The sequence below is a fragment of the Danio rerio genome, chromosome 3 (assembly GCF_052040795.2).
Source record: "Danio rerio strain M-AB ecotype USA chromosome 3, GRCz13ab, whole genome shotgun sequence".
NCBI lineage: Eukaryota > Metazoa > Chordata > Actinopteri > Cypriniformes > Danionidae > Danio > Danio rerio.
The window spans coordinates 5,216,981-5,244,310 of record NC_141023.1 but is presented as its reverse complement, the minus strand read 5'-3'; the positions used below and the strand labels follow the sequence as shown (position 1 = coordinate 5,244,310).

General features: G+C 37.4%; 3 protein-coding genes across 4 annotated transcripts in view; all 3 read left to right on the top strand.

Annotated features, from left to right (window-relative positions):
• Window positions 1–27,330, top strand: part of LOC147845451 (uncharacterized) — a 140,632-nt gene that overhangs the window by 88,362 nt on the left and 24,940 nt on the right. The window lies entirely within an intron of this gene.
• On the top strand, window positions 2,051–13,393 carry LOC147845454 (uncharacterized). Its single transcript, XM_087243697.1, has 3 exons — window positions 2,051–2,275; window positions 8,533–11,025; window positions 12,421–13,393. The coding sequence occupies exon 2, from the start codon at window positions 8,539–8,541 to the stop codon at window positions 9,787–9,789; it is 1,251 nt and encodes a 416-aa protein (XP_087099823.1). The 5' UTR covers window positions 2,051–2,275; window positions 8,533–8,538; the 3' UTR covers window positions 9,790–11,025; window positions 12,421–13,393.
• Window positions 17,478–25,372, top strand: LOC147845453 (uncharacterized). 2 transcript variants are annotated; one of them, XM_087243686.1, is made up of 3 exons: window positions 17,478–17,584; window positions 23,252–24,553; window positions 24,894–25,372. In XM_087243686.1, the coding sequence occupies exon 2, from the start codon at window positions 23,257–23,259 to the stop codon at window positions 24,514–24,516; it is 1,260 nt and encodes a 419-aa protein (XP_087099812.1). In that variant the 5' UTR covers window positions 17,478–17,584; window positions 23,252–23,256; the 3' UTR covers window positions 24,517–24,553; window positions 24,894–25,372. The 2 variants fall into 2 exon arrangements, with proteins under 2 accessions (XP_087099812.1, XP_087099811.1); XM_087243685.1 differs by having other exon boundaries at window positions 23,252–25,365.

Here is a 27,330-nt window from a genome sequence, read left to right as displayed (position 1 = left end):
TAAGTTCGAGAAAAAACCTTGTGGTGTAGACTTCTTGCTGTTATGATTGATTAATGACTGATTTGATTGGTTATTTTAAACTTGTTAATAAAGCGAACCCATTCCATATGGTGATGCGTTAAAACTTGTTAAACAGGTCTCAGAGTATTTCATTTCTTAATAATCTATAATCTTACCTGAACACTTACTCTCATCAAGCCCCAAGAAGACGAACCTGCCCAGGGTTGCTGAATTGCTGACTACACTCTAAAATGTAACGTGAGAACAAGTACTTTTTTCTTACATGAATTTTTACCATTTGGATTGCCGAGATTTATATTAGATTATTTGGTTCTCTGGGAAGTATAAAAACAAGACAAGTCATTACTACAATGTATCTATCCTTTAGATCAGGAATGTCAAACTCAATTCCTGGAGGACCACAGACCTGCACAGTTTAGTTCCAACCCTGCTCCAACACACTTACCTGTTGATTTCAAACAAGCCTGAAGGACTCAATTAGTTTAATCAAGTGTGTTTACTTAGGGTTGGAACTAAACTGTGCAGAGCTGTGGCCCTCCAGAAAGTGAGTTTGACATCCCTGCTTTAGATTGTCCTTAGTGTTTAGGTGGGGTAAGTATTGATGTCAAAAAGATTTGCATTTTGGAAGGATTACACACAGATCAGTGAGTTGTTCACTCATTATTCAGATCTTTATTTTCTAACGCCTGTTATTGCTTACTTTTTCAATGATGTTCCAAATTCATAATTATTTTAAAACAACAACATGGTGCCCAACTAAAGAGAACACTGATCACCACAATGGTGTCCTGTCTGAATGACTACTACCCATGGGCTGTAGTGATGGGTTGTTCTAGAACGATTTGTTCATTTTGAATGAATCTTTTACGTGACTCGAGAACAATGAGTCCTCTCAGGGAGTGATTCAATCATTTGTGCATAAGGAAAAGATTTGTTCACTTTTTGAGTTCTCTATTGGGTTTGAGTCATCACTAACATCACTTCCGACAGCAACCTAGCTTACTCATGCGGTCTCTAATCCAGGTACTGACTGGGTGCAGCCCTGCTTAGCTTCAGTGGGTGACCATGTGAGTGGTGCAGAGAGCAAGCTGCCATCTTTTTATAGTTTTTGTTTTCATTAATCCATAAGATGCTGTTGTGTACACTTTTTGAGATCTCAAATTTCTCTTGCGTGTGCCATTCGCGCCTGCTCTTCTCGCATAAATCCACCAGAGCCCGCTGTCAACTGACTGACTGACAGATCGACTGGCCCACCTCCCTTCTTCCCTAAACCCAACCAATAGTATTTTCAAAAGGACAGAATGACCCGCCCACCCACTTCCTTAAAGCCAACCAATAAAAGCAGTCCATAAAAAGAAAACCCCTCATCTGATTTTTACCACATTCTCACCCTGTTATTTACATGTTTATTTTATTTTTTGGATTCTGTTTATGTCTTACCTGCTTTCTGGAACAGTTCCTCACCTTACTCGAACCCTGTCATTGAGGTCAACTCCTCTCTGCTTCTCAAATCCAACTACGTACATGGCGAGCTAACCGGACAAACTGGTAACAGTGAGAAATCCGTTCACACGGAGGTAAGTGGTCAGCTGGTATATGCAAAAAGGAACGACATCATACCGCCCTGTAGCATTTATTTAAAAAAACGAAATGCAGCCATACGTACTTCTAACAATATAATACACAATCTCCCGAAGCGTATATAGGGCTATGTTTTCAGAATGAGCCTATGTTGGTATACTGTTGGTGATGGTTTCTTATACCATATTTTTGCCTGTTTATGTTTGACTAGCTAAACTAGTCATTTATGCATAAATTTATGCTAAACTAGTTTGCAGCTCCTTGGTCTTGCGAAACACAACATTTTGCCACACTACATTTTTGTTTTGTATGCAGTTGTTTAGTACCATCAACTTGATGAATGTAATTTTGTAATACAGGGTGCGGAAGGAAGCGTGTTATGTGCAAAAAAAACAAGAAGCTTCACTGCTTATCTCTCTTTACCTCCTTACCTACCTTACCAACGGCTATGTATTAATGTTTTTGCCTAGTTACAACATCAGCAAGCAAGGGCTCAAACTAGATTCGTGTCCAAAAAAGCTATTCATGCTGAAACTGAGGAACTCTGTATTCAGAAGAGCATATATAGTGAAGTCTCAGCAGTATTATCTGAGCCTAAACACTTACTCCAATCAAACCCTAAAAGGTAACCACCCAGGGTCGCTGAAGACCTGATTGCATTCCGAATTGAAAGGTGAGAACAAAGTATCTTTATGTAAATAGGATTTATTTTTTTAATTGTGAAGTATAATTCGATGGCACATCATGTAGTACAGAGATACAACAATGTACTTGTTTAATTAGATTGTCCTTTATTAATTTGTACTCAAAAGGTGTTGTAGCATTTTTGAAAGATTTCACAAGGTTTCACAATTTATTGTTAATGCATTACAGCCATTTTCTATAGCAAGTACTAAAACGGTGTATTACTCTATTTAATAATGTGCCCTGCTAAAGCAAACACTAATCATGGTGACTTTTATAAAAAAAAAAACCGAATCAAGATATAAATTAAGGTGTTTTTTTCTATGTTCTGGGATTCAGTGGTCCATTGTAGTTGTGTTCTAAGCAACATGGGTTCATTCTGAAAGCGTAGCCCTATATACATTTCTAGAAATCACGAATTATGTAGCCAGAAGTACGTATGGCTGCATTTTGTCTTTTAAAGGAATGTTACGGTGCAGTATGATGCCGTTCCTTTTCACGCTAATAGCTGACCGCTTAGCTCCATGAGAACTGCTTTCTCCCTATTGCCAGTTTGTCTAGTGACTTGCAGCATATGTTAGTGGACTTGAGACGGAAGAGTGGAGTTCATCGCAATGATAAGGTTCGAGTCCAACAAGTAACAGTTCCACAAAGCTGATATAATTAAATAAACATGTAAATACCGGTGTGAGAATGTGGTAAAAATTGATAATGTGGTAAAACTCAGGGGGATTTTCGTTTTCTGGATTGCTTTTTAAAACACTGACGGTTGGGTTTAGAGAAGGTGTTGGGTGAGGGGAATCAGTTGGTGTTACAGTTTTGTCCCTTTTCTAGGGGTACGGAGACAAAATTAAATTAGGATTAAAAAAAAAAAATTATATATATATATATATATATATATATATATATATATATATATATATATATATATATATATATATATATATAAATTTAATTGGATCGAATTAATAATAAATTAATATTTAATAATGTGCGTGGAGAATTTCCTTTTTCTCTATCCCAGCAAACTTTTACTTCAGATATAATAACAAAAAAACTCTGAAAAGAGATTTCAAAAGAAAAATATTATCTTATATTTACTGTTTAACAAAGTTCAATATATTTTTACATTTCCAGACAGGGTAAACAAAAACAAAGAGATACTTAAATGAAAATTCTCCTAACCAAAATAATTATGAAGGTAAGGCCAAAATAACCAACAAATCAAAAGCTTTCTAAATTGATAAAGTTCTAGATTTCCTAATATATATATATATACTAATATATATATATATATATATATATATATATATATATATATATATATATATATATATATATATATATATACATATACATATATATATATTATAGCAAATATGAGCGTATATATTTAAAAAGAAGCAACTATCAGTGAAACAGAGACAGTTAGCGTGGGAAAACAGCTGCTCAAGTTAATGCGTAATTTTTAATTTTAAGTATTTAAACATTTTAAGTATAATAAAATAAGTAATGTAATGTGTGACGTTTATACTTTTTTCTAAACTTTTATACACTTTATAGTTTTAATAGATTTAACAGTGCACTTGTTGTGTGTCTGCCTTTTTATTGATCAAGTGATAGCGGTTGATATAACATTAAGAAGGTAAGCAGTAATAAAATAACTTAGACAGAATAATAATCCCATTAATTTAGTAACAGTGCATGTCGAAGGTTAAGCTAATTATTTATGAAAAAAATGTAGGCAATAGCTGTGTTTCCATCAAAATATAGGCTATTACATAAATTTGTGCAAAACTGGAATAACGCCTAAAAATAAAGCAGCGTTTTTATCCAACGAGTCGAAGAGAACAAAATTGTCACTTCCTGATTAACTTGCGCCAAATATCAACAGTAAAAACAGAATTTACTGCGGTAGAATACGCTGCATCAATGATTTTTTATTTAATTAATGTACCTGAGCCTCAGAAGACAATTGACACACAATGAACACATGGGGGCGTTTGAAGCCATGAGACGCGGAGACTCTTGACACGCGGTAATTAATAATATACACTAATAATGAAACAGTAAAGGCATTTTTGAATGACTAAAACAACATTTAAGATGTTCTGCAGTGTGCTCAGTCTGCTGGTTTGTCCATTCACACACATTTTCATCATCATCTCTAACAAACCATTTTTTAATGTAGGCTACATACTGTAATTTGTTAAGTGCACTTCGTAGTTTATGTGCATCTTATCAAATAAAAGTTTAACCTACTCAGTTAGTTTTATTATGCGTATTTTCAAAAGTTATGTGAATCATGACATTTCCACCAACTGACTCTGAGTTAAAGTTAACTCTCTTTCAGAAACAGGCTTGACTTACCCTGCTTTCTCGAGTTTAACAAACCTGCCATTTTGAAACGGAAAACCCAGAGTTTTTCTCATTTCAGGGTTAAAATACTCTGAGTTTTAACTTAACCTGCTTTCTGAAACAGGCCTAGGAGCGAATGGCACTAGTGAGAGAAATCTGAGATCTCAAAAAGCGAACCTCTCACTGTAAAAATGGTCATGATTTCAATGGTAAAATAACTGTAAAAATGCTACAGTACAAATCCTTAACCTGGTTAACGGTATGTTTCCTTAATATATACGGCGAATAACCGTGAATTGACTTTCCCAGAATTCCCTGCATGGTACATAACTTTTTATGCATTTGGTTGACATTAATGTGGATCTTTTTAGTTGTTTCCCCATCAGTTATGTACATTAGAGATTTATGTTACATCTAATGTTGATAAACAATGTTCATTTCATTACTTTAATTTTATGCTTGTTACCACACTGGTGTTTAGTAGCTGTGTGAATGACACTGAGCACCTTCAATGCTGATACTCTTTTCTGCTTACGGGGAAAAGTTGATTGTGAAGAGCATTGGCTCATTATGCCACTTCCTCATCACCACCTGCATGTGGGTGTGCTAACTGTGGAACAAAAGATGTGTAGATGTTGATCATTCAAAATACAGACATATTACCTCGATAAATTAATAAAATACGGTAATTTACCATAAAACTTAAAAAGTACTTTTAAGGTTTGTACCGTGTTTTTAATGGTAAAGTACTGGCAACCACAGCTGCCGTTTTTTACCCTAAATTTTACGGATTTATTTTTTACAGAGCTGGTGGATTCGCAAAAATAAAAACTGCAATAAAATAAATAAATAAATAATGTAGCTCCTGGGACGTATTTGCCACTCTCCAGAAATGTATATAGGGCCACGTTTTGGGTTGGTTCTAAGTTTGCTGCCATTTGTCTTTCGGACTTTAATCTAGAAAGATCAAAGTATGCACATCCATAGCATCTTAGCTAGGTGCAAGATATAGATGAAAAAATATATATAATTGAATAATGCAAAACATTTCTGCCGACTATTATTGTCTTTTATGTGCATGACAAATGTCAAAACTTTGCCACTTCTTCATTTTCCTAAATAAAGAATATAAGAGAAGAAACTTTCATTTAACATAAACTTAACATGTGTTTTACAGGCATTGTACAGTACCATAAGTAGAGCAACTGCTCTAATAAAACAACTACTGTTGATATTTGGTGCCAGTTTAATCAGGAAGTGACGATTTTTTTCTCTTTGACTCCTTGGATGGAATCTCTGCTTTATTCGCATCTTTTATGCAATATTCCAGTTTTGCACATAAATTTATGTAATATATTTGGATGGAAACACAGCTATTGCCTACATTTTAGCCATACACAGAAGAACTGTATGAGAATGGCTTGTCCTTTTTTTATTAAATAATTAAATTAAATTTACCTTCGACATGCACTAGATTATTGGGATTATTATTCTTTCTAAAAATTATTTTTAGCACTGCTTACCTTCTAAATGTTATATTAACCTTTATCACTTGATCAATAAAAAAGGCAGACACACAAGTGCACTGTTAAATCATTTAAAACGAATAAATGTGTATAAAAGTTTAGAAAAAAAATGTAAACGTCACACATTACATTACTTATTTTATTATTCGTAAATATTTAAATACTTAAAAAGTGAAATTAGGCATTAACTTGAGCAGCTGTTTTCCACGCTAACTGTCTCTTCTTCAATGATGGTTGCTTCTTTTTAAATATATACGCTCATATTTGCTATAACTTTGCATGAGAACATCAAGTTCAGCCGGAGAAAGAAATGGTGATCTCTTTTATAAGATATTGCCATAGTCACTCGTAATGTCTGCGCTCCATTGATAATGCCTTTTTAAAGTTACGGTGCGCGCGCTCAACTCTGGCTGTTTCTCAATTCCAAGAACGCAGAGAACGGACTTGTGTTCTCTTGGAGATCGGTCTTGCCAGGTGTCCTCGGAAGAACGAACTCAGGAGACCGCGAGGGCAAAAAATGCGTCCTTTGAGAATTGAGATGCTGCGTTCTTCCTGATGGTCACATGACCTTTTACGTGTTTTAAATTGTAAATTATTTAAACATTACAGCCTTCATACAACGATTTATTGTTTTTCTCCTTTTCACAATATGTTCTCTGCATAAAACATTATAAATATATGTTGCACAATATAAATAAAACAGATTTTAATACAAATTTCAGCAAACAAACACCCTTAATGTGTTTATTTCTTTATTAAGATGTCCATGGTAATGTGTACTTTCACAGTTTCATTTAGGGAAAGTCCTGAGGTAAATAATTCATATCTATGAACTTTAATAATAAATCTAGATAAAATGCAGCGCTTCCCACCTCCAGTCGAAATCACTTCTGGGACTTCCAAAGCGAATTCGGTGCTCAAGTCTGCATCAGTGCGTCCTCGATATCAAGAACACATCCGGTAAGTTTCACGCGTCCTCCATACTTGCGGTCTTGAGTATTGGAACTGAACTTAGGCAGCTGATGATGACGTTTCACGAGAACACGAGGACGCAAGACCGCTGAAGAACGCATATTGAGAAACAGCCTCTGAGTTGGTCTACTCGAAGTTGATTGACCCAGCTCAGATCAGCTGTTCTGAAACCGAAAACTCTGAGTTTTTAATCTCTCGGTAAATCAACTCAGAGTTCAAGTTTAAACTCTGAGTTGTTTGAACCTCCTTACTGAAACAGGCCCTTGGTCACGTGTTATGACGGCACTCAGCTGGATTGATTGTTCGCCAGCTGAAACTCATTATCATGCCTATATATGTGCGACGTGTTCTGTGTTTCATTGTCAGTTCGTTACGTGTGCTTATGGTGCTATCTGTCTGTGCTCAGGACCTGAGGAGTTTTTACTGGACCCTGTTTCCTGCCTGATTCCTGCCCTGTTTCTCCTAGTCCTAGCACCGCACTCATTCCTTGCTTTTGTTTTGACTGTGTTAATAAATATTTATTTTGTTCACTCGCAATTGGATTCACCTGAACATTCTTTATTTGTGACAGTCAATGCAACACTGATGTCGACATTGTACCACGGTGATGTTATCTATATGCATGCTTCGTCTCAAAGTCTGCTTGCCTTGGATACTGTTTACCATGGTGCATTAAGATTTTTTTAACTAATTTTAAATCCTTAACTCATAATTGTGTGCTGTATACTGGGGTAGGTTTGTCTGCTTTATCCATTCGTAGGCTCATGCATTGGCATATCCTTGTTTACAAATCTATATTGAATGGTTTACTCCCATCATATATACAGAATTACATTCGTAAAAGCCTGTTCTTAGGTATGGTCTCCAGTCAAAAGATATTTATTTACTGTCTGTTCCTAAAGTGCGGGCTGAGATGGGGAAAAAGGCTTTTAAATATGCAGAACCTTTTGCATGGAATAATCTACAATCACAACTGCAGTTTAAAGAGTTAATTTCACTAAATGAGAGTATAAAAAGTGTAGGAGGCTTGTAGATGTTTTGAATAGTTTGTCAGTGTGGGGTTCATGTTAACTGTCAATCGTTTTTTGTTTGCTAGACCCATGTGACATGTATACTGCTTAATCTTGGCCAGGACGCTCTTGTAAAAGAGATTTTTAATCTCAATGTGTCTTTCCTGGTAAAATAAATGTTATAATAATAATCAAATGTTGAAAATGCTTTTATATTTTTAATATTCATTATTCAATATCTCTTTGGTATTATAATTTAGGGCTGACCTGATCTAAATTGCTTAGTTTAATGTTTACAGTTGTTTAGTACAAAGTTCTAAAAGAACGTTGGTGTTATTTGCTACATCATGCCTTTATTCACTTCATTTTCCTCTTGACAGACAAAAATGGAGCATCTGAACATCCCCCTCATTTTGCTCCTCATCTTCTGTTCACCGACCTCTGGAAAAACATTCTGGACTCACATTGGAACGATCTGTATTGAAGACTGCAAGGTCTACTGGAGCGAGTACAAGTGCAAGACTATTGATAAAGATGGACAGTGCCAGACAATGTACTGTTCGCCTAAAGAAAACGTAGACTACTGGGGCAGGCAGTGCAGTGAAAAGTGTGAGAAAAATGGAAACGACTACTATTCGTGCAAAATCAATGCATTTCATTGGGGATACTGTGGACTGGTGAAAAACGACAACAACCATTATGGATCATACACAGATGCGCAGTGTTATGACTACTGTGATCACAAAGGTGAAAACTACTATTGGTGTCTTACTGAGAAGGGATGGGATTACTGTTCACCTAATGAAAACACGGATTACATGAACAGACAGTGTAAAGAAGACAGTCCCTGTGAAAAACGCAATTATAAATACAAGTGGTGTGAAGTGGAGGGTAGTTGGGGTTTCTGTGGCCACGTCGAGCCAAAGATGTTCATCCACCACACTTATAAAAATGATGTTTGCATTGATGAATGTCATTATTATGTGAGTGGAGATTACTACTGGTGTCACACTGCAAATAGCTGGGACTACTGCTCTCCAGAGGTGGATGTAACCTATAATTTAAAGCCCTGTCGCTCAGATCATTTCTGTGGCTTACATGGCTATAGTTACAACTGGTGCTGGACCTCAGAGTCGTATTATGATTACTGTGGGCCTATTGAACCAGGAGAATGCTCCTACGTCACCACTAAACATCTCAGCAGCAGAACCAATGAAAACAACCCCCAGAGAATTGTGATATGCACAGAAGTGGACAGAGCAAACAGGAGAAGTACCACCTTTTCTGCTGTGCCAGCACCTAATGCAATCACTGATGGAAGTCAATTTAGAGAAGAGATCGAAAACTTAGTCAGTCACTGGGACAATGGGTATCTAGTGGAACAGGCCCACTCTAACCTGATAAGCTCTACTAATGTCCGTATTGATATGCAGGGAATCATAATCCGCAACAATCAGAGATACTACAACCTGCAGGTCCAGCTAAATCAGCCACGGAGGCCTGGTGAAAGCACCACCGTGTCTCAGGTCATCGTGCCTCGAGGAGTCCCAGCCCGTTACATTCGCAGAGCATTTATCGAAAGCTTTAGAAGGCGAGCTCGGGTTTTTATTGATGTTACAACACAAGCTCAGTGTTAGATCTATGAGTTGAAAAAAAAGTATGGTAGACTGGCTACTGCTTTTAGCTCTTTTACTGTGCAGCTCAAATGAAAACAACTAACACCATGTTAGCACGACCAGTTAAATGTGACCCAATTCCAAATTTTTGCTCACATGTGACACAGATCGAATCTTTTCTATGACCACGTAAACACACAAAAAGGAATGCATTCAGATATTCAGAGATCCGTTTTAGGCCTCCCTAATATGTGAAAAGAAATCAGATATGCGACGATGCGACAATAATGTAAACAGGCAGATGGGATTTGTTGAGGCATTCCATTTTGTACGTCATTAATCTTGCAACCATTTCGTACTTCTTCACGTTTTAATGGCGTAGAAGGAAGAGTGTGTGTTGGAACGCCAAGCGGTAAACAACAGGAAGAGGAAACATGGAGGAGGAAAGTGGTCAGTGGTCGACGGTACTAGTTACCTACCTTCTTGGCCTGTAGGGAGACGAGTCAGTGGAGGACACCATATATAAACCCTAGGCGCAAACTGTGATGACGGACCTCCTCCTCCACCCTGAAATCATTTTAAAGTTGGGCGAACTTCGCATATTTAGTAAAGCTAAAATCAAGACAATTTCTTCCATCATGGCTAGTGTGGCACAGATGCTAGAATCCGCCTTTACGCATGCACGACGTCGCAAATTGTATGGCAAGTATAAACACATCAATCGGATATGGGTCACAATTAAAATAATGTGTAAACGAACAAGCAAACAAATCAGATATAGGCAACAAATTGGAATTGGGCACCAAGAGCTGACAGTGTAAACAGGGCCTAAATCTAAAAAGTGGAATCAATGAGTTTTGCTTAAATTTGCTTGATTTCCAGCTTTCATTGACTTTGCAAGATGATAAGCCATTCCATATTGACTGAAACACTCCAAAAGCAGGTTGCCCACACAAAGGCCAGCAGAAGTATTTTTTATGAAGGTCATGAAATGAATTAAACTGTAAACATGTGTGTTATTTGTTTAAAAAATATAGCTTGACTGCTTTGTATGAATGTGTTTGCCCACTCACAAGAACATTAGCAAGTACGTCTAAAGAAGACTAGCAACCTGAACTGAGGTAGAAGCTAGAACTGCTAGAAAGTATGTGTTCAGAAGAGTAAATATAGCCAAACTTCTTCTCTGTTATTTGTTATCGCTGCTTATTTTGTGTTTGGAATGTTTATTAAATTAAAGCCATTTCATTTAGTGCCGCTGTAAGAATTGAAATATTGCAAATATTCTGATATCTTTGACAATTCAAAACATGAGCTGAAAACAGAGACTGGTGACTTCACAACCCACCAGGGAGGAATGCGGGAAAAAACAGTTCCTGCTGCATTTGCATCTGACTATGCTGAGACTCAGCTTCATCCCCCCAACTCACGCATATGGTCATTTCAATGTTTGAATGTTTTAGATTAACCAAACTGACTTTAATTATCATGTTTGATATCATTTGAAATGTCTCAGTGCAATTGGTACAATGGTCTCATTCTCTCAGAAATAGACATAATCAGAACAATAAATATATAACTTCAGGCATCTTTGGAACCACTGTGAGGGGTGTGACACTAAGTGTGAATGCCTTTTGTTATACATTCACACCCCCTTCCTTGAGGGAATTCTTGGATTATTTAAGGTAAGGGTTGAGAAAAACTCAGGGCGATTCTGCCTAACCAGATCAGCCCATAACATGGCTAGCTCCATGTTATGTATATTTCAAAGTCAGGAATGCATCTTTTTCATCTTGGAGTTATCTTTGATAATTTGATGTTTTGTATTGATCGTTTATGAATTGACTGATTGAATTGGCATAATACATTTACCTGACTAATAAATTGTTATGTTTTGAATGATTCAAACAGAGTTCGTGTTATTATCACTGATAAATGTTGTTGTCCATAGCACTACAAGCCACTGTACAGGTTAGTAACGGACTAAAACATGTTAGACGGAGCAGCGTGGCACGCTATTCAATGTTGTTAGAGATCCGACTAACAAATTGGCATTATTTCATGTATACTTGGACTGTAAAAGGCCAACTATTTAGAACAACAAAATATTGTTGGAACTACTTTAAATGTGGATATTTAGGCCTTCATCTACAATAGTATAATCCTGCGCGATTATTATTAAAATACTTTGTCTTGATTAAGTAGATAACAGATCTATGGGGACCACATAAAAATCTCCTAAATTGAGTAAGTAGTGTTCTGCCTTTTTAGGAGAGTGGTTAATCGCCTCTGTTTAATGACCAAGACTGACAAGCTTGTATTAAGAGATTGTATACCCGGCCGGTGCAAGACTCGAGATGCTATCGTAATCTGAGTAAATGAGAATAAGGTATAATAACAAATCAAAAGAATATTCAATCATAATCTAAAATAATGTGAAAGGAAACAAAATAATCTTCTCAATGTTTTATAATTGGAGTCAGATAAAACGAGGATAAACATATTAATATTCTAAACCATCTCATACTAAAATTGGAGTCAGATATGAGTTAAGTTTAATATAAATCAACATTGTGCACTGGAAAGACCGAACATGCAGTGAACCTTCATCCACCATTGGATACCGTCATTGGACCAACCGGCTGGACCCTACAGCCGCATTAAAGCTTATTTCTTTCTTAATCACCTAACATATGAAACTTATCAAGAAGCCAAACCTGTCTAGCTGGTACAGGCACCATGATTTGAATTTCACACAGATCAGCTTATCGTTAAGACATTGTGATTTTTCTCTAGTCTTTCTACTTATCCAGAGTGAAGTAGTGTAAGGATGACTGTATCTCTCCAAAATATCAAATTTTGGAACGCTTATGGAACTCCACACAAGACAAGACCACAAGAATGGACAGGCACTAAAACAATAAACTTTCTAATCTGAGAAGAAGATCTGGAAACCAGCGGTTCAACGGTTCTATTCAAATCACTGTTGACAATGCAAACAAGAGGAAATGCGAGAGTTCACCCTTCTCCTTTCACCTCAAGCCCCCCTTCTTGACCCTTAAGTTACTTACTGATCAGAGCAAATCATTCACATTTTAACATAAAATGTTTAAGGTTTTAATATGATGTAGCTTGTAGCACTATGTTCATGTTTGGTATCATTTTAAATGCCTCAGTGTGACTGGTAAAGTGGTCTTAATGTCACTGTAATATTTCACTTGTGTATGTTCATTTGGTTTTCGGCTTTGATAAGATCTTTGCCAGATGCCCCAGATCCGCCCGCCATTTGACTTCTCTGGTCAGGTATGCATTGGAGGTCTGCATTCCGAACAAAGCGCGGGAGCAGTCGTTAACTAGTGTGATTTTGGACGGGAGCGGGTGTGTGGCGAGGGGCCATGGCCGAGAGCCGTGGGAACAGAGTGAGGCCACCGCGTAAGTGGATACACCTGCGGTGCGCACTTGCTTCGGATCCCACGGAAGGAGCTCTGGAGGATAAAAGGAGGAACGATGGCAGAGGAAGCCAAAAGAGGACCGGGCCTGGGCATTTTACTTTTGGTTTCAGTTTGACGGCAGTCTCCGCGAGGAGCTGCTGTCTGTTTGTTTTGGTTTAGACGGCAGCCTCCGTGAGACATTTGATTCTAAGGCACATTTGACGGTAAAAATTTGTTTTGACATGACAGCATGGAGATCTTTAATCAACTAATTGCTGAAATTGGCAAGTGGTCTGAAAGTGGCAAAATCTACTACTTTTTAGGATGAGTGAGCAGTTGGCAACCAGACAATTAAAGTATTAGGCCATACTCACACTATGTACAGTTGCCTTGAACCGGGTCAAAGCTTGCTTGTCCCCCCTCCCGTCTCCCCAGATGGCCCGCACTCACATTAAAGTCGGGCCTGGGCACGCTTACGTCATCGATGCTGCGCTGTTCAGTTAGCACTCTCGCTCAGCACAGTGGAGATTTCTCTCAGCTGTTGTGCAGTGAGGGGTTTGCTTATTTAATAAGCTACGGCAGAGTGCGCTCATTGAACAGTAAGAATGATTAATAAATCCATAAGAAACAGTCCCTTAAAAGTCACGTCTCGCATTCAGTTTCAGGCTTTGGCACATTTTCACACACACAAAGCCCAAGTGAACCACGCTCAGGCCCACCTCTTCCAATCGGGCCAGGGCCGGCCAAGTGAACCCTGCCTGAACCCGATTCAGCGCACTCACACTTCTCAAACGACCCAGAAAATGGGCCTTGGCATGAATCGGATAGCATAGTGCGAGAACGTCCTTAGTTAACCCTACATCCTCTGACTAACTTTAGAGGTTTGACATACTGTCCATGAGAAGACACCAGGCCCGGACTGGCTGATTGATCCTCTTTATTCAGAATGTGTAAGTTATACAGTGAAGAAACGGCTAATGAGATTTGATAACTTGATTCTATTTCTTTATAAAAGCTATTAATTTTAATAACTGGAACTGTGTGCTAATGTATTTGCTGCTGTTGTATACTATTTGTTTTTTATTTTTTAATGGGGGGATCCCTTATTATGGTGGGCATATGCCTTATTTTCACATCCCAATGTTGACAGGTATGCCCCCCACTCTCCTTATACTCGTCACAATCACTGCACTGTTTAACATTTGCACATTTAAAATTTGCACATATTCATTGCACTACATTACACTGATTTGAACTGTACATACCCACTGCACATGGACTTCTGTAATTATATACACACCCACTATATACATTTATAATTATGTTTATCTATCTGCGCACTTCTGATTATTAATAGCTACCTGTACATATATTAATTGTAAATCTTTGTTTATAGCTAATACAACTTGTATATAATGTTGATAGTACACCCATCTGTAAATATCACCCCAGTTTTTCTATAACTGCACTTTATAACTTATTCCTGTATCCTGCACTTGCTGCTATTGCACTGCTGGTTAGACCTAATCTGCATTTCGTTGCCTTGTACTTGTACATCTGTAATGACAATAAAGGTGAATCTAATCTAATCTAACTAGACCAGGGGCTTGTTTTAGAAAGGAGGTTAACTGAAAACTCTGAGTATTTTAACCCTGAAATGAGAGAAACTCTGGGTTTTCCATTTCAAAATGGCAGGTTTGTTAAACTCAAGAAAGCAGGGTAAGTCAAGCCTGTTTCTGAAAGAAAGGTAACTTTAACTCAGAGTCAGTTACTGTGGTAACTTACTCTGTGAATCTAACCTGGTCAGAAGCAGGTTTTATTCTCTAAACTCAGAGTTTCTGTCGGTCTCCTCCCCTTTTTTAAAGATGAAGCGGTATTTCTCGCCTTTGCCTTACGTTTCTACCCACCTATTTTTATGCTTATTTTGGATACGTGCATAAAAACGATTGATAGAAACGTCATGAGGCACATAACTTTTTAAAATATGTATAAAAAACGCGCATAACTGAGTAGGATAAACTTTTATTCGATAGAAAATGTGCGCATAAACTACGATGGAAACACTTTTACTGAACAAATTATGTACATTAAAAAAAAAGATCATGATCATATGATGATGAAAATGTGTGTTAATGGACAAACACGCAGGCTGAGCACACTGTAACATGTCTTATTGTGTTTCAGTATTAGTGTATATTATTAATTACCTCCGAACGTCTGGTGCGTGTCAATAGTCTCCGCGTCTCATGGCTTCAGACGCCCCCACGTGTTCATTGTGTTTCAGCATTGTCTTCTGACATCCAGGCGCAAGTACATTAATTAGCTAAATAAAGAATTAATTGACGCAGCTTCTTCTACCACAGTAAATTCTGTTTGATATTTGGTGCCAGTTTAATCAGGAAGTGAAGATTTTTTTCTCTTTGACTCGTTGGATGGAATTTTATTCGCATCTTTTATGCAATATTCCAGTTTTGCACATAAATTTATGTAATATATTTGGATGGAATAATAGCTGTTGCCTACATTTTAGTCACACACAGAAGAACTGTACGAGAATGGCTTGTCCTTTTTTAATAAATAATTAAATTAAATTCACCTTCGACATGCAACTAGATTAATGGGATTATTATTCTTTCTAAAAATTATTTTTAGTACTGCTTACCTTCTAAATGTTATATTAACCTCACTTGATCAATAAAAAAGGCAGACACACAAGTGCACTGTTAAATCATTTAAAACTAATAAATGTGTAAAAAAGTTTTGAAAAAAAAATAAACGTCACACATTACATTACTTATTTTATTATACTTAAATATTTAAATACTTTAAAAGTGAAATTAGGCATTAACTTGAGGAGCTAACTGTCTTTTCTTCACTGATGGTTGCTTCTTTTCAAATATATACGCTCATATTTGCTATAACTTTGCATGAGAACATCAAGTTCAGCCGGAGAAAGAAATGCTGATCTCTTTTATAAGATATTGCCATAGTCACTCGTAATGTCTGCGCTCCATTGATAATGCCTTTTTAAAGTCACGGTGTGCGCGCTTAACTCTGAGTTGGTCTACTCGAAGTTGATTGACCCAACTCAGATCAGCTGTTCTGAAACCGAAAACTCTGAGTTTTTAATCTCTCTGTAAATCAACTCAAAGTTCAAGTTTAAACTCTGAGTTGTTTGAACCTCCTTACTGAAACAGGCCCCAGGGGTCTCAAACTCGCGGCCCGCGGGCCATTTGCGGCCCTCAGTGCAATATTTTGTGGCCCGCGCCGACCGCTGTACACTGACAGAATCAGCAGAGCGGGGAGAGGCTGTGACAGGCGGGAAGTGTTAGGAGGGAACTCGCGCCGGCCAGAACCAAGGTAAGCTGTTCCCGCCCCTGCCTGCCACTTAGCTACCTATCTGCAGCCTGCCACCTACCTAGCTACAGCCTGCATCTTATATATATTATAGGTAGATACAGGCTGGTACAGACTGATGTGACTGGAGTGGGGTGGGGGTGTTTTATTTATACATATATACGCCTTTTTTTTAGGTGAGGGAATGGAAGTTTTGAGTGAGTTCCCCCACTTTTTTCTGTGTGAGAAGTTATTCTCCACCTTGAACTTCAATAAGTCAAAGTACAGGTCTAGACTTAATGATGATCATCTTCAAGCCATACTGAGGGTCTCAACTGCTTCTGCTCTAAAGCCAAATGTGGTTCAGATTTGTGAGAAGAAGCGCTGTCAAGTCTCTGGCAGTATGGAGTAGGCAAAAGATGCCATGTTCAGAAGAACTGTTCATAATCTTTACTCAATGTTCTATTAATGTTCAGGACCCTTCATGTTCAGAAGAAATCATTAAAACTGTTAATAATGACATTTGAGGACTTTTTTTGTGTGAAATCCCTTATGCGGCCCAGCCTCACCCAGACTTTGCCTCCTGCGGCCCCCAGGTAAATTGAGTTTGAGACCCCTGAACTAGACTATGTGTTCTTTTTTTTTTCGTATGCAATTTTTAGTAGCATTAAGATGGTCAGTACTTTTAAAACACAGAGTGTAGAAGGAATGAAACGTCGGTGCATTATGCGTGGAAAAAAAAGAAGCGTCACTGCTTATCTCTGCTAACCTGCAACTGCTATGAATGAATGTTTTGCCTTGTCACAAGAACTAGTTACAACATCAGCAAGCAAAAGGTCAAACTGGATTTATGCCCAAAAAAGGTGCTAATGCTGAAATTCAGAAACTCTGTATTCAGAAGAGTATATATAGCATAGTCTCAGAGTAATTTCTTTTATAACCTATGATCTGAGCCTGAACACGTACTCTCATCAAGCCCTAAGAAGCCGAACCTCTCTGTATCAGACACCGCCCAGGGTTGCTGAATAGCTGACTACACTCTCAATTAAAAGGTGAGAACAAATTATTTAAATGTATGAACTGAACTTTATGGATTGTGGAGATATGTAGGTTATTCGGCTGTCCATACAACACAACGATGTGCTTATTTATTTAGATTAACCTCCATGTTCAGGTTGACTGAGGATTTAAGAGGGCCTTGGTTTTGGATTGACATTTGAATATTAGCAGTGGTAGAAAGAGTGCTGAAAAATTATACTCAAGTAAAAGTACCATTACCTGTTTAAAAATGTAGTGCAAGCAGAGTAAAAGTATCTGTTGTGAATTATACTCAAAGTATGAGTAAAAAGTAGACCTTTTAAAAGTACTCAAGAGTAGCGAGTAGTGAGTATTATGCTGTTAAAAGCTGATGCATTTACATCTAATTTGTGCATGTGTGTGTGTAAACGTAACATTCTGCACTGCAAAAAAATGCTTTTCTTACTTAGATTTTTTGTCTTGTTTCTAGTCCAAATATCTAAAAATACCTAAATCAAGAAGAATTTTCTAGACAAGCAAAACATATTGTCTTGTTTTAAGAAATAATATTCTAATATCAAGAGTTTTTTCTTAAAACAAGCAAAATAATCTGTCGATGGGGTAAGCAAAATAATGTTACGTTAAAAGAAAAAACAAGATTAATTTGCTGACCCAATTGGCAGATTATTTTGCTTGTTTTAAGAAAAACTCTTTTAATATTAGCATATTATTTCTCAAAACAAGACAATATGTTTTGCTTATCTAGAAAATGCTTCTTGATATAAGAAATTTTATATATTTAGACTAGAAACAAGACAAAAAATCTAAGCGAGAAAAGCATTTTTTGCAGTGTGTAGTGCACTTTTGTCCAGCAGGCACACAACGTCATAAGACATTCATCTTAGGTTAGATTTAGGTTGTGATGTCAGGTGACCAAACTTCAATGTCTATCCAGTGTCTAAGGACAACGTTATTTTGATGTTCAATAACGATGTCAAATGACATTTGTTTGATTTTGAATGTGTTAGAAAGTAACCTAAATCCAGCGTCAAGCCAACATCTTAAACCAACATCATATTGATGTCAAACACTGACATTTATTCATCAGGTACGGCAACTAAAACCCAACATCTGATAGATGTCATAGTGGCAACATCCACACAACGTTGTAATATCATTAGACGTTGATATTTGATTGATTTTAGGTTGGACATCTTACTTTTTAAGTGTTCTGGCATCAACCCGATTTTCACTTCCAAAAAAAATGGAACGCGATGTTGGGGTACAGCATCAATCTGACATCATGTTGATATCGTGTGCCTGTAGATGTTTAAGGCCCTTTCGGTCATCATACAGTAAACATTTCTGGGTCATTGTGTTTAAAGATTTTGGACATCTTCTTGGACGCTTTTAATGCTTCTAAACAGTTTACTATTATAAATCGCCCATGTCTTGAGGTAGTACATTTTGATGCAGTTAACCTCTTTACTTCTATGTGCAATTTGATTGGACCGAAATCACAGGACTGAATTTTCTAATCCTCACAGACGAGAAAAAATAAAGTAGTGACTGCAGGTTTAAGGAAAGTAGTGGAGTAAAATACGTTGGCCGGTGTTACTGTTTAACTGATGACTGTTTAAACTGGTGTCCCTTTCCAGATTTAAGCTATTTACGTTTGCAGATTGGCAGATTCGTCACTTTTTCACAGCAACAAACATGCCCACACCAAATAAAGCTTCTTATTACGTCAGTGTCATTGTGAGCATTATTGATTTTAATATCTGCGTAGCAGAACAGTATTTAACCAAAATTTATCTAAAAAATAATTACATGTCATAAATGTGATTCAATCTCGTGTAGTAAAAAGCTTTAGCACTTAAGCATCAACTTATCTAACTGAGCTACTCAGAACAATACAGAAAGTGTTTTGATATCTTCATCAGTCAAAATGTGCTTTGCTGTGGTAGTGGATTCGTGTTGACGTGTTTCCATCGATGTTAACATGTTTACATGTTGTAGTTACATGCACTCGAGTTAACATGTTTCTACAAACTCTCCCGCTGATAGAATAGCTCTGAATGACTAATCGAAGCTTCATCAGTTGCTCAAACTATGTTTTTTCATAGTTGTAGACTCATGTGTACCTGTGCCTTAGGAGTCGTGTTAACTCGTGACCCATGCTCACACATGTAACGTATATAAAGATTTTACAAAAAAAAAAAATACAATTACGATATTAATATGCAACATATTATGTCTAATATGTCTAATATATATTTAATATTTAATATTATGCAACAGAATATTAGACTATTATGCAATCATAATATAATAGAGTCCCATTGACTTAGCGCCACTGTTCTCCTCTTAACCTGCACCTTTTCATCTTGCAAATAACACAGTTTTTCTCCGGTCTACCTCCAATAGGAGCACCTCCAATTCACATTCTGTGAAGTTTCTCCTCTTGCTTGCTTTGGCAATTGCTTTTTCTTATGGTTTTGCCAAAGTAGACTTATTACCATATTTATACGGGGGAAGAAGCAGGGAGGGGTTTTTCTCTTGTGCACGTGCGCTCAGTTTCACGTTAATTCAGATAAATAAAAAGAATATGTGTGGGATTCCGTGTACGCAGTGTTTCATACATCTGATATTTTTACTGCGTACACACATTTACAGCTTTATCCATAAGCAATGTTTTAGTCTTAATTCAATGCATGTCTTTGTACAGGCCCCTAGTGAGTTAGTGTTAGTGTTATTGTAAATTTGTTTCAGGGGTCCGTTCTTCGTACGTGATTACTCAGTTAGCTGGATTTGGATATTGGCGATTTGACATGATGCAGGATCGTTTCGTTCTTCAAAGCTGATCCGAGAGTTGTTGTCATAGCAACAGTTCTGCTAGCTCAAACCTGGTCGGGAGCAGGTTCAATTCATATAAACTGGATTAGATCGGCTCAGTTCAAGCAAAGATAATACAATAATACTATTTTCCCGAATGTATATAACTACTACTGTAAGAAAAGTTCAGAATTCTGATATTTTCTTACAGTAGTAGTTATATACACTTGGGAATATATATATATATATATATATATATATATATATATATATATATATATATATATATATATATATATATATATATATATATATATATAACTTTATGTATTAACTATAACTATATATATATATATATATATAAATATATATATATATATATATATATATATATATATATATATATATATATATATATATATATATATATTTATATATATATATATAGTTATAGTTAATACATAAAGTTATATATATTACTAAAACGTATGCAATCTGCACCCTCGAAATGAAAGTAAAGACTGCCACCTGGTGGTGTAAAGAGAAAACTTATTAGTATGAACTTTTTAGATCGCTTTAGTACAATTTGTGTATGATAATGCACAATATGTGACTTTTTTTAAAATCAATAATACATTTATGCAGTCATAAACATGTTTTGATAGTTAATAGTGATTTGATGCTTCACAAAAGTTGCAGACGCCTTTACCAATATCAAAATTCTTTTGTAAACAACCAGTTATTCTTTACACCAATTAAAAGACGGTTACTATAATAAAGAAAATCTTTTCTAAATGTGGAACTAAATACATTGATTTGCATTGAAATACATGATGAATACTCATCACACATGAAAGTGTAAAGCCTGCAACTCACAACAAATGTGGAAGGTTCTTGCGTGTCATATTTAACAAACCGTTTACTGCTAATTTGATGTAATTTTGCTCACATGGATAATTGAATATTAATCAGATGATGTCATTACGCTGCTGTGCCGTCAGCCAATTGTTGCATTGCTGATCATGGTTTCTAGGATCGCTAGATCTGTCCTTCACAACACACGCAGCGATCTCAGATCAGTTTATCCAGACATTCTAATCTGATTTGCGAACTCGTTTGAAGAACCAAATTAGCGAGAGATCAGTTATCAAGATTAACAGATCCAGGATCTGCCAAACCATCTTAGATCATTTAAGCAAGGTACAAAGAACGGAACCCAGGCATGGTAAAAGTGTTTTGTGCCTTTTTTTTTTCTAAAATATAAATTAGTTTGGTCCTTGGAAAAATTGTTTTTTATATGTAATTGTGTCTTATGATAGGTAAAAATTGGGGCGTTAACGCTCATGATTAATTAGAAACATTTTACGCATTAAAAAATAACGCGAATAACGAAGTTGCAGTTTTTTTATTTCCTGTTGTGGCTGACGTGTGTTCAAGGCCGGCACGTCCATAGAGGTGACCTAGGCGGCCACCATATATATAGTGAGCGAACCCCCTCCACTAAGAATCCAACATGGAAAGCATTATTGTTTGTTTTTTGCATGGATTGTTTTAAAATTCAAATGGCACTTACATGCCTGTGTTTTTATTTCTGTAACGAATACGGCATTTTGTGATTAATCATGATTAATTATGTTAATTTTTTTAATCATTTGACAGCCCTAGTAAAACATTTTTCCAAAATGTAAATATGTCTCGAGCTTCGTAAAAGCGTTTCACACTTTGTGATGTTGTTTTGCACTTCCCGGCCACTGTAGTAAAAGTAACGATACTGCACTAAAAATGTTCTTAAGGTAAAGCAAAAGTTCAAATTTTTATTATTAAATTAGTACTTAGTAAATAAACATTCCTGAGAAAAAATCTACTTAATTAAAGTAATTTGAGTATTTGTAATTTTACACCACTGTATGTTAGATGGTGACACTGCCTGTGATCTTTTGATCTACTACTTTTAAATTCTCATTTCAAGAGTTCACACTTAGCTAATAATCAATAAAGTGTATTTGGCATGCTGTCCCGGGTGAGAGCCCTGAGCTCGTAATATCCTCGAGCCCAGGGCTCCCTCTTGCTAGAAGGGCGAGAGTTGAGTTCGAGCTCTTGTAGGTCTCGAGAACTCCCCTGCTTGTCGCGTGTGAGAAGTGTAAACTAAGGCTGTCTTAGGTGATAATTTGGTTTAGTCAATTGGCTATGGCAGGGGTCACCAAACTTGGTCCTGGAGGGACCTGAACAAGCTAATCAAGGTCTTGCTAGGTATACTTGAAACATCCAGGCAGCTGAGTTGAGGCAATTTGGAGCTAAACCCTGCAGGGACAACCGGCCCTCCAGGACCGAGATTGGTGACCCCTGGGCTATGGTTTATGTTTTTGGACGGTGAGAGGAAACCGGGGGAAACCCATGCGAACACAGGGAGAACATGTAAACTTCGCACAGAAACCCCAACCAGCCCAATAGGAGGTTGAACCAGCGGTGTTCTTGCTATGAGCCGACAGTGCTAGCCATTGGGCCACCGTGTCGCCCTATTGGAAAAAGGGGGAAAGTAGGGGTGGAAGGGGGGAAGCTTCAAGATAAAGATAACTGGAGTGAAAAACGCTGGTTATTTATAATGCTTCCGTAATCATCTAATAGGGCAGATTACGGAGCTAATATGGAGCCAGCCGAGTTGATCATAAGCACGTGAAAATAAGTTTATGAATAAACCACACAAAAATGTAAGAAAGGTCAATGTTAAAAATAAAAGCAAACAAATGATTCAATATTTTTTGGTAGGGTGTTTAGGGTTGACCTGAAGTAAGTTCCTAATGTTCAAAGCTGTTCAGTGTAAAGTACTCGAAAGAGTAAGAGCTTGTTTAATTTACTTCTCTTCACAGAAAGAATGGAGCATCTGAACATCTCCCTGGTTTTGCTCCTCGTCTTCTGTTCACTGAGTGCTGGGGAAACTTTCTGGACTCATCTAGGAACACGCTGTATTGGAGACTGCAAGACAGATGGGGCCAAGTATAAGTGCAAAACAATTGATAACAATGGACAGTGCCAGACAATGTTCTGTTCGCCGAAAGCAAACATGGACTATTTGGGAAGGTGGTGCCATGAAACAAGTGAATGCAAGAGGGGTGAAAACGGCTACTTTTCATGCCAAGTCGGTTTATTTAAGTGGGGATACTGTGGGCTGGTGAGAGATGACAACAAACATTTTGGAAATATAGGTGGGCCGTGTCAAAATTACTGTGGAAAAAAAGATAAAACCTACAATTGGTGCAATGTTGCAAGTGGAACGGCTTACTGTTCGCCTTCTGAAAACACAGATTACTTGAATAGGCCGTGTAAGGAAGACAGCCCATGTGAAAAACATAATGACTACTACCACTGGTGTGAAGTGGAGGGAAGCCAGAGTTACTGCGGGCTAGTGGAGCCAAAGGTGTTTGTCCACCGGACTCATTATAATAACTATTGCTTTGATGATTGTGAGTATTACGAGAGTGGAGATTACTATAGGTGTAATATAGGCAATACAAATGGCTGGGAATTATGCTCTCCAGAGGTGGATGTAGCCTATAATGGTCATGCCTGTCACTCAGATCACTTCTGTGGCTTACATGGCAAAACTTACAACTGGTGCTGGACCTCAGAGACAGAACATGGTTACTGTGGGCCCGTTGAAGCTGCAGAATGCTCCTACATCACCTCTACAAATAGCAGTAGTAGAAACTCTGATAATGAACCCCAGAAAATTGTGATATGCACAAGGGTGGACAAGGGAAAGATCATTATAACTCACTTTAGTGCTGAGCCAGCTTCTAGGGACATCACTGATGGTATTCAATTCAGGCATGAGGTGGAAAAATTAACCAGTAAATGGCACAATGAGTATCTGGTGGACGAGGCTCGCTCCAATCTGATATCCTCTGCAAATCTTCGTGTTGACTTGCAGAGTTCCATAATCCATAACAATCAGACATACTACAATGTGCACATCCGGCTGAATAAGGCACGGAGGGCTCGTGAAAGTACCACCGTCTCTCAGGTCCTTGCACCTCAGGGAATACCTGCTCGTTTAATTCGCAGAGCCTTTATGGAGAGCCTCCAGATGCGAGCTCGGATTTATATTGATGTGTCAACGCTAACTGAGTGTTAGATTAGTTGAAAACATTTTAATAGAATATGGTAGACAGGTTACCCTGCTGAAAAATCCAGCTTAAACCAGCCTAGGCTGGTTGGCAGGTTGTAGCTGGTTGACCAGCCTGGTTTTAGAAGGGTTTTGGCGATTTCCAGGCTGGTTTCCAGCCATTTCTAGCAGCTAAATCCAGCTTGACCAGCCTGGTTTAAGCTGGACATAACTGGTTTTGGCTGGGCTCCCAGCCTGGCTAGGCTGGTCAAGCTGGTTTTAGCTGGTCATCTTCCAGTCTGACCAGCTAAGACCAGGCTGGAAATGGCTGAAAACCAGCCTGGAAATGACCAAAACCCCTCTAAAACCTTGTTGGTCAACCAGCTAAAACCAGACAACCAGCCTAGGCTGGTTTAAGCTGTTTTTTTCAGTAGGGTACTGCTGTTTTAGCTTTTTACAAATTTTTTTTTAAATACCATAACACAAGATTTGCTTCCCTGATTTCCAGCTTTTGCTGGCTTTGCATGATGGCGAACCATTCCAGATTTACTATTATATTTTGACTGCAGGTTGGTCCACATGAAGGCAAATCAGCAGTTTTATAATTCAGGTCATGGAATGGATTTTACTGGTGTGTGTTACTTGTTAAAAACAAGAATCTCATCCAGACTGCTCATCTCTCCTGTGTTAACTGCAACGGCTACGTATGTCCAAAAAAAGCATTCATGCTAGAACTGAGACGCTGTGTTTAGTAGTGTACATATAGCAAATCCTTTGTTAAATCAAGCGTTGTGATGAAGACTTCTTGCTGTTGTCTTTGATTGCTTATTTTGAACTTGTTCATTAAAGCGAAGCCATTTTATATGGTGATGCGTTAAAACTCTTTAAACAAGTCTCAGTAATTTCTTTTTTAACCAGTTAAACTCTGCGGACCCGGTACTGGGTCTGTGACGTCATCGACGTTCACTTTAGGATTTAAAGGGCTAGCAGTGCACCAGACCCCCGTAAGTGGTTTTGTTTGAAAGTGTAGAATCTATATTTTATGCACATATGCATCACTTTGGTTTTTATTCTACTGTACAAAAGTTATTTACACTTAAATACACAGAATTTTGGATATCAGAGCTGGGTATTGAACATTAGTTCATTTTCATATTTTTCATATATGACACATGTACAAGTTATAGCTCAAATGAAAGCTCTTGCCGGTGCTCATACAGTTCTAGCATTCTTTTTACTGAATTATATTCACATATCAAACAGTTGTCAAATGAATCGCGGTGTTTCCGTGGCGCAGAAGTGTAAACAATACATTCATGATCAAAAAGCAGCCCCAGATAGCACAGACAGCTGTCATCTCTTACCTTACGCTGTGTAATCCTTTTATATGTACAAGGATCAACCCCTGTGGCTTGTACAGCACCTCTCATCAGTTGGAAAGCAATAACTTTTGCATAGATTATGGTAGATAAATTTTTCTTTTTTCCTATGATTACAGACATGTGCAGAAACCATCAAAATTATTTACAGCACCCTAGACCTGTTTCCAGGGTCAGCTTTGCATGCCAAAATGGGAAACATCACAAATAGTTATGTGATTTTGGAGGCTCTGGGCCCTATCATACACCCGGCGCAATGTGGCGCATGAGATGCAAAGCAATACGCAAATATCTTTACATATGAAAAATAATTAAAATATTCAGGGTATATATAGTATATAATAAGGATATATATAGAATATAAATATAAAGGATTAAAATATTACAAAACATATTATTTTGTAGCTTACATAAATATAAAAACCACTGCCTTCATGCCTTCTTCATCTCGGGAGGCTTTTTCAGTTCATTCTTGACAATTTGCTTTTGTATAATGTTATTATTATTAGCAGTATTATTTATTATATCTATATTTATATTTGTTTGCTTAAAAACAAGCTTAGATTTGTCCACCTGTCAGGTTTTAGACCATATGGGGCACAGCATGTGTTTTAGGATATAACTCAGGTTTTTGAGCACACTTTGTTATTATTATTCATTTATTCGTTTGCTGGAAATTAGAACTGAATTTAGAAATAGTTTTGAAACTAATTTTTGCGCTTAACAAACAAAACTAATTATTTATAGGCTAATTGATGTCTGTGTGTACAAGGTTTCCCTATCCACGAGAGTGAAAGTGAAAGTTAATAATTTATCTCTCATTCTCGCGCTGTAGATGCTCTGTTTAACTGTTTTCTTGCAAGTGAAATGCTCAGTTTTTCCACCTACACTTTACGTCATGTAAATAGCAAATTCAATTTAATTCAGCTTTATTTGTATTGCACTTTTACAATGTCGATTGTGTCAAAGCAGCTTCACATAAATGGTCATAGTAACTGGAACAGTGTAGTTCAGTTTTTAGCGTTTAAGTTCAGTTCAGTTTAGCTCAGTTCAGTGTGGTTAAAATCATTACTGAGAGTCCAAGCACTGAAGAGCAAATTCATCGATGTGTAGCTCTACAGATCCTGAAACATGCAAGCCAGTGGCGACAGCGGAGGGAAAAAAAACTTCACCGATAGGAGAGTGAAGAAAAAAAACCTTGAGAGAAACCAGACTCAGTTCGGCACGACCATTTTAATTTCTCCGCTGGCCAAAAGTCTTGTGCAGAGCTGCAGTCTCAGCAGTGGAGGCTGGAAGCTGGCTTCAGCGAAGACTCGTCTGTCCCTGGAGCATCACTGGAATCAGTCTCATGCTCTCCTGGTACCGGATATGGACACCTTGGGATCATCTCGTCGCTGGTCTTGGATCCAATCAGTGATTCCCCAAAATCTGAGGAGTCATTGATTGGATCCAATCAAACTTTTGC